Raw genomic sequence first — 7,709 nt, 5'->3', positions numbered from 1 at the left:
CACACAGGAGTTGCTCATTTGTAAGAGCAACGTCATGTTTGGATCAGTTGCAGGTGGGTCACTTTGAGTAAGCTGGGGCAAAGGTGGTGCTGGCATATGCCCCAAGCTTTCCGGGTATAGATCCACCAATACATGGATGACCCGGTGACCGGCTTCTGTGGACGGGGCCGGTGCTATGCTGGTTACTCCCAGAACGGGGGCAGCATTTAACTCTGTCGTTACCTGAGATTCTCTAGTCAGGGCCTGAGTGAGTGCCTCATTATGCTGGTGCCTCCGTTCCAGTGCCCGGGCAAGCGCAGTGTTTTCATCTTCCAATTCCTGCAGCCTCTGTTGTGACAGGAGGTTCGTCTCCCTATCGATTCCTTGCTGTTCCCGATCGATCCTGGCTTGTTCCCGGAAAGCTGCGATCTCTGCTCGCATGGACTCCAACTCTGAGACCGAGGCCACTTGGTCCTAGATGACCGGTGGACTGATCGTGCTCTGTGGGTCCAAGGATCCGAGACCATATGCCTCTCTGCCGATACTTGGCGTCCCTACTGATGAAGTGCCCGGAGAGAATATCAGTGCCCGGGCAATATTTCTACCCTTACCTGCCATTTCTTCTGGCTCGGTCATGATTTGGTACCCCTATCTGGCTAGCCAATGTTTCTGGTGGCTTTCTCCGGGTACCTCACACAGAATGCTATACCACCTGGCTTTCATCTAAATCCTATATCAAGAGCACGGTGTTAGAGGGGTAAACCATACCGGAAGGTTTACGCCTCTCGGATGCCTAAGTAAGGTATCAATATATGTAAGCGAATCGAGTAATAGTAGATAAAAGAGTTATTACCCGTAAAAGGTGGTTGTGCTGATGCTTTAATACTCAAGCAAGGGAAAGGGGTTTCCCCTTATCTTCGATGTGGGATGCATGTTGTCCCCTTGTGGCTATATCAGCTTTCTGGTGTATATTTAGATGGATTGTGCTTATCAAGTCCGGACCCCTCTATGCCCAGGGTGCCGTCCCCGACGCGAACCATCATGGCGGCATGTGAACCCGGCCCGTGGCCTGGTACCTAGGTCTTCCTACGGGCCCCAGTTGACTGCCAAACCTAGTGAACTATCTAGTAGTATGTACAGCAGCCAAACTCTCCAACAAAAGCTCTTCATCATATTACTTTAAATAACCTGGTCATCACAACAAGCTCTTCATTATCTTCTTTAGAATGCCATTTGCACATGAGTTTGAAAATAGGGAAATCATAGCCAAACACTTTAAGAAGTACATCACTCGTAACTATTACAATCAAAGCAAACAATGTCATTTGCACATGAGTTTGAAAATAGGGAAATCATAGCCAAACACTTTCTAAGAAGTACATCACTCGTAACTATTACAATCAAAGCAAACAATGTATGCCTAAAGAGTACTGCTATAAGTGTATAATTGAGTAGCACGCCGAGTGTTCATGGCAGGTCTAGCTCCTCCTCCTCCTCCAAGTTCAAAGCTTAAAATGAGACAAGGCAGATTTCCCATCGAGGCCTTTTTTAACATAGTAGGCATTATAGTCCCATACAGTGGTCTCCCTATACTTTGGAGGATTGTCTTCTGATAATAACTCCTTGATGGGTCCGTAGAGCTTTGTCGAAGGCAGCAATCCTGTGCTAAAAAAGCTTGCAACTGATACCCTGGGACCTCTATGGTTTGCCAGTACCCTGTGCTCAACACTCTTGAATCTGTCATTTGATATAAGCTGCAACCTCAAAAGAATTCTATTAATTCAACATGAAAATCCCAACAGGAAACTAGACTGAAATAAGTACTGAGACATATCCTAAACATAACATCCTAGACCAGCCAACTAGAATAGACATTCATGATCTGTGAAATCATAGTATAACAGTATTTTCTTTCTTTATCATTGCAACTCAAAAATTTGTTCATTGTTCAATTTGACTTCACATTTCAACTCGATTGTGTTATTTAGAAAGATAAAAGAAACGATCGATGCTTAAACTTGCCTGTACAAAATCTCCGATGTTAACGACTAAAGCACCCGGTACATGGGGTACATCAATCCATTTGTTCTGATGAAGGACTTGAAGCCCACCAATATGATCCTGCAGAAGGACAGTCATGAAGCTATTATCTGCATGCTTGCTTGTGCCTATTGTTAACTCTGGTTGCGGACAAGCAGGATAATAATGGCCTAAAACTATAAGCCCCTCACTGCAATCTATGTCATTCAAGTGACTTGGATTTAGCCCAAGAGCCTCGGATAACAACTCAAACAATAGCTTCCCCAACTTCATTACTTGCTTCGAGTATTCAACAAGAATTTCTCTGCAAATTGGAAACCCACAAAAGCTAGCATACGAGGCAGTCATATATACCATCTCGTTTCTCCTAAAACAAAATTATATCATATGTTTAACTATTACAGTATAACATATCTGCAATTTTATTTTTCTATTGACCAATTCCTTTTTGTATATCAACCTATATCCAATTGTAAATGGCTTCATACTTGTTAAATACAAAGTTGCTTTTATGCAGAATGGTAATTTCTTCAACACAACCTATTACCAGGGACAGGGTTTTTGTAATTCAAGCCAACCAACTAGCCTATAATAATATTGCTTACTCATTCATAGACGAAACCAAGAGATCACTCTCTCTTATCTGATATATGATTCTTCATGTCCATGGCATTCTACCCTAAACCCCACCAAAATCATAAGCAACTGGGCCAGTTCTGACACAGGCTAAGTACTAGCTGAGACTAGCTTCTTATGTGATGCTAACCCATCTGTATAATTCTTACGAGTACTTATCTGATGGGTCGGTTGTCCAACACATCTATACCCTTAAGCTGGTCAATGTATAACTTCCCTCTTAGTTACCAAAGTGGAAATGTCAAAACATAATCATACCATCTAATTGACAATGGAATCTGAATTAACTAAACACAGTCATGCATAAACTTACCAAGAATAGCACATAGATAAAAGAGTTGAACACTTATCACATACCTGCATACTTCAGGAAAGTCTTCCGTCTTAGGAGGAGTAGGAGCCATATAACACAGTAAACTATCCCTCCAATTAGTTGCCGGTGCACTATACAGATCAAAGTTGCTGTTGTAGACTACTGTACTACTGGAGTCATCACGAGTATAATACTGTTTCTTCACTTCAGTATCCTGCTCATAAAACCCACGTACCCCATCCTTCATCTCCTCCAGCACATCAAAAGGTATTCCATGATTGGAAATTTGAAAGAAGCCCCAAGTCTCTGATGCTTCTCCAACTGCTGCAACAATCTCCTTTCGTTTTGTTTGATCGAAGAGGCCTTCGACGTCTATGACTGGAATGCTACACCGGACTTCTTCTGAATCAGAGGTATTGTCGATGGAATACTCATCTGGTGGATGATAAAAAATTCGAGGAATCTCGGTTATTCCAGCATCAACAAGGCCTTTAACACCTTCCTTTGTATCATCAAAAGCTTTTAGTTCATGTTTTCTGTCATAGTTGGTTGGAACCTCATTTCTGTTGGTAGCCACCATCTTGGTCTGTGCTATGGTAAAGCTTAATGCATCTTAAATAAGATTAATACCAGAAGTGTATGAGGATGGCTAGCATATACCAAACGATATACTTCTGCGTCCATACAAAGGAGTATGCCGAAAAGCGACTTCGTATCCTTAATTGAATATCTACAAGTTGCACAATTTGACAAAAGATCAAATAGTTTTTTCTACATATGAAGCTGAAAAACGAATATTTCAAGATTAATACCAGAAGTGTATGAGGACTGGAAGTATATACCAAACGATATACTTCTGTGTCCATACAAAGGAGAAATGCCAAAAAGTGACTGTATCCCATTTGACAAAAGATCAAATAGTTTTTTCTACATATGAAACTGAAAAATGAATATTTCTAAAACACAGTCCTTGCAACCTTTAGTTGACTAAAATGTAGTAGAAAAATATATTTAAAACTCATAATAATAGTAACGCAAGCTACAGACCATATCTGCTGATGGGAGCTTTCAAACTGCACCCGCAGTATATACTGAATGGTTTACTGTTGATCTTCTTTTTACAGACTATCGTTGTTTACTCTTAACAACTTATTGCTCCAATAGTAGGAAATCATTCTACTCAAAATAACCTGATCTTCTTTTTACAGACTATCGTTGTTTACTCTTAACAACTTATTGCTCCAATAGTAGGAAATCATTCTACTCAAAATAACCTGATGATCGTAACAAGCTCTTCATAATCTTCTTTAGAATTTCATTTGCAAACGATTAAGAAAATAGGAAGTCATAGCCAAACACCCAAGTAACAAGTACATCACTCATATAACTATTATAATGATAGAAAACAATGCATTGCCTGAAGATTGGAAATTGGAAGTATTTCTCTGCAAATTGGAAAACCGAAAGAGCATAAGAGGTTGTCATATCATTCATATGTTTCACTTAAAAAGAATATATATATATATATATATATATATATATATATATATATATATATATATACAGATCCTATCCAGAGCGAGGTTAGGGTTTAGGGTCACTTTTCGGTCTCATATCCACATCTCGATCGTTCAATTTTTGGGTACTAATGTATAAATCATCTCTGCAAAATTTCAACCAAATTGATGATCTATTAAGGTATCTAACTCGTTTAAACCAATAGACAAACTAAATCTGTCCAACCTGAACCGTACTATCTTTAAGGCAGTTATCAATACCTTAACGACCATCAATTTGACTGAAATTTTGCAGAAATGATCTATACATTAGTATCTAAAACCTGAACGGTCGAGATATGGATATGAGACCGAAAAGTGACTCTAAACCCTAACCTCGCTCTGAAATTTAAAAGCGAGGCCTCGCTTTGGATAGGATCTATATACACACACACACACATGTATAAAAAGTCACTCTCTAATCTTATCTACAAATCGGACAATTTGACAAAAAATCAATTGTGTTTTTCTACATATCAAGCTGGAAAGAAAGAAAGAAAGAAGAGTATTTCTGAGTCCTTGCAACTTTAGCTTACTAAAATGTAGTAAAAATATATTTAAAACTCAAAATAATAGAAATGACCATACTCACAAACGATAATTATAGTCTACATAGATATTATTCAAAGTCATAACCACAAACAGAACTAAAACAACTTATTACTGCAATAGTAGGAAATCATATTACTATAAATAAGCTGATCATCGCAAGCTATTCATCATCTTCTTTAGAGTTTCATTTGCAAATAATTTAAAAAGTCGAAAGTCATAACCAAACACTTAAGTATCAAGTACATCACTCATAACTATTACAATGATAGAAACCAATGTATGCCTGAAGAGTAATACTACAAGAAGATAATTTAGTATGACACCTTGTGTTCATGGCAGGGGCTCCTCTGTCTCTAGGTCAAAGCTTATAATGAGTCAAGGCAGACCTCCCATCAAGGCCTTTTTCTCTGTAGTATGCATGATAGTCCCTTAAAGTGGTCTCCCTGTACTTTGGAGGATTGTCTTCTGATAATATCTCCTTAATTGGTCCGTAGAGCTTTCCCAATGGCAGCAATCCTGTGCTGAAAAAACCTGCAACTGAGATTCTGGGACCTCTATGGTTTGCCAGCACCCTGTGTTCTACACTCTTGAATCTGTCATTTGATATAAGCTGCAACCTTGAAAGAATACTAGTCAATATGAAAAACCAAAGCAGGAAACCAGATTGAATCAAAAATAGAAGACATATCACAGCCTGTGCAATCATAAACGGTATTTCCTTTTCTTTTTCTCTCTTTATGCCAACTTACCAACTTTGTTCATTATTTACTTTGTCTTCACTATTTCAATCCTATCCTTACACTTTATTAATGGTCAAGCTAAGGCCATATCAACATATCCGCCAACTTAATTAACAAAATATCCATGTAGAAAGAGAAAAGTGAAAAAGTACTACTCAAACCACAAGAACCAAAACTACCGATTTCTTTTCCCTGTAATTAAACAAAAATCAATTGTATTATCTATAAAAGATAAAGAACAATTGTTCTGATGAAGGACAATGTTAACCACTAGTGAATTATATTATACTTGCCTGTAGAAAATCTCCAATGTTAACCACTAGGGCACCCGGCACAGGGTTTACATCAATCCACATGTTATGATGAAGGACTTGAAGACCACCAACATTATCTTGCAGAAGAACAGTGATGAAGGTCCTATCTGCATGCTTGCTTATGCCTACTGTTAATTCTGGTTGTGGACAAGCAGGATAGTAATGGCCTGTAACCAAAAGCCCCTCATTACAATCTATGTCATTCAAGTGACTTTGCTTTAGCCCAAGAGCCTCAGACAACAACTCAAACAATAGCTTCCCCAACTTCCTTACTTGATTTGAGTATTCAACAAGTATCTCTCTGCAAATTGGAAACCCAAAAGAGCATATGAGGTTGTCATATCCTTCATATCTTGCACTTAAGAAGAAAAAATATATATTTATATACATATGTATATAAACTTGAGTCTCCAAATATTTCTTCATCTAATGACCAATTCCTCAAGTATAATTGTAAATGGCTGGTAACTTGTAAAATACAAAATGGATATGTGCAGAAATGGCAGTTTCTTCATTACAACCTATTGTCCGGGACAGGGTGTTTGTAACTCGAGCAATAAGATTTAGCCTGTTAGGTCGAAATTGTTGTCCATGGCATTCTACCCTAAAACAACTGCAATATCAGATAAGGAACTGGGCCAGCTGATACCACTTGTCAGTTGTCACAGGCTAAGCAACTAGAATAAGTGATGCTATACATCTATATAAATCTCTGTTCTTGTACGATGGGTTTTCGACCAACTGAAGGATAGCGAGTGATCAACCATTAAGCTGGTCAGTACGTGGATTAATTTACTGAAACGTCGGAAGAATCAACTCATACAACATACCATCTAATTCATGATTGAATGATTGAATCTGAAGTAAACTAATTAGCTTCGTAGATTTACCAGTTATAGACAGAATTGTATGTAAGAATTATGTCATTGTCACATACCTGCATACTTCTGGCAGGTCCTCTGTCTTAGGAGTAGGAGTGATCATGTACCACGTGAAAGAATCCCTCCAATGAGTCGCTGGTGCACTATACAAATCAAAGTTGCTATTGTAGACGAATGGACTACTGAAGTTATCGCGAGTGTAAAACTGTTTCTTCACAGCAGTATCCTGCTGAAAAAACCCTCGTACCCCATCCTTTATCTCCTCAAGCACATCAACAGATATTCCATGGTTGACAATTTGAAAAAAGCCCCAAGATTCTGATGCTTCTGCAACGGCTGCAACGATCCCCTTTCGTTTAGTTGGATCTGAAAGGCCCTTGAGGTCTATGACTGGAACACTGAACTGCTCTTCTTCTGAATCAGAGGTATTGTGAATGGAGTACTCATCAGGTGGATGATAAAAGATCCGAGGTATCTCGGTTATGCCAGCATCAACAAGGCCTTTAACACCTTCCTTTGTGTCATCAAAAGCTTTCAGTTCACTTTTTCTGTCATAGATGGTAGAAACATCATTTTTATTGGTAGCTGCCATCTTCGTATCAGCTAAGGTAAAGCCTAATGCATGTTCGAAATCTCAGACTGGACAGTAGGATTCATAAAAGAAGTGCATGTAAAAGTTCAGTGAGCAGAGGACAATA

The 7,709-nt window shown here is 38.7% G+C and overlaps 2 protein-coding genes across 8 annotated transcripts; both read right to left on the bottom strand.

The window, feature by feature from the left end:
- Positions 1–1,191: 1,191 nt before the first annotated feature.
- On the bottom strand, positions 1,192–5,532 carry LOC112196742 (1-aminocyclopropane-1-carboxylate oxidase homolog 1-like). 2 transcript variants are annotated; one of them, XM_024337160.2, is made up of 4 exons: positions 5,400–5,532; positions 3,013–3,570; positions 2,002–2,323; positions 1,192–1,733 (listed from the first exon to the last, which is right to left on the bottom strand). In XM_024337160.2, the coding sequence occupies exons 1-4, from the start codon at positions 5,408–5,410 to the stop codon at positions 1,482–1,484; spliced, it is 1,143 nt and encodes a 380-aa protein (XP_024192928.2). In that variant the 5' UTR covers positions 5,411–5,532; the 3' UTR covers positions 1,192–1,481. The 2 variants fall into 2 exon arrangements, with proteins under 2 accessions (XP_024192928.2, XP_040374303.1); XM_040518369.1 differs by having other exon boundaries at positions 3,013–3,559; positions 5,400–5,526.
- Positions 3,439–7,709, bottom strand: LOC112196744 (1-aminocyclopropane-1-carboxylate oxidase homolog 1-like). 6 transcript variants are annotated; one of them, XM_040518370.1, is made up of 4 exons: positions 7,068–7,708; positions 6,110–6,431; positions 5,400–5,686; positions 3,439–3,570 (listed from the first exon to the last, which is right to left on the bottom strand). In XM_040518370.1, exons 1-3 carry the CDS (start codon positions 7,601–7,603, stop codon positions 5,435–5,437), a joined length of 1,110 nt encoding a protein of 369 aa, XP_040374304.1. In that variant the 5' UTR covers positions 7,604–7,708; the 3' UTR covers positions 3,439–3,570; positions 5,400–5,434. The 6 variants fall into 6 exon arrangements, with proteins under 6 accessions (XP_040374304.1, XP_040374305.1, XP_024192932.1 ...); XM_040518371.1 differs by having other exon boundaries at positions 3,440–3,559; XM_024337164.2 differs by having other exon boundaries at positions 3,558–3,698.

The sequence above is a fragment of the Rosa chinensis genome, chromosome 4 (assembly GCF_002994745.2).
Source record: "Rosa chinensis cultivar Old Blush chromosome 4, RchiOBHm-V2, whole genome shotgun sequence".
In the NCBI taxonomy this organism is placed as follows: Eukaryota; Viridiplantae; Streptophyta; class Magnoliopsida; order Rosales; family Rosaceae; genus Rosa; species Rosa chinensis.
The sequence above is the reverse complement of the archived record's forward strand: the minus strand, read 5'-3'. Positions and strand labels throughout refer to the sequence as shown.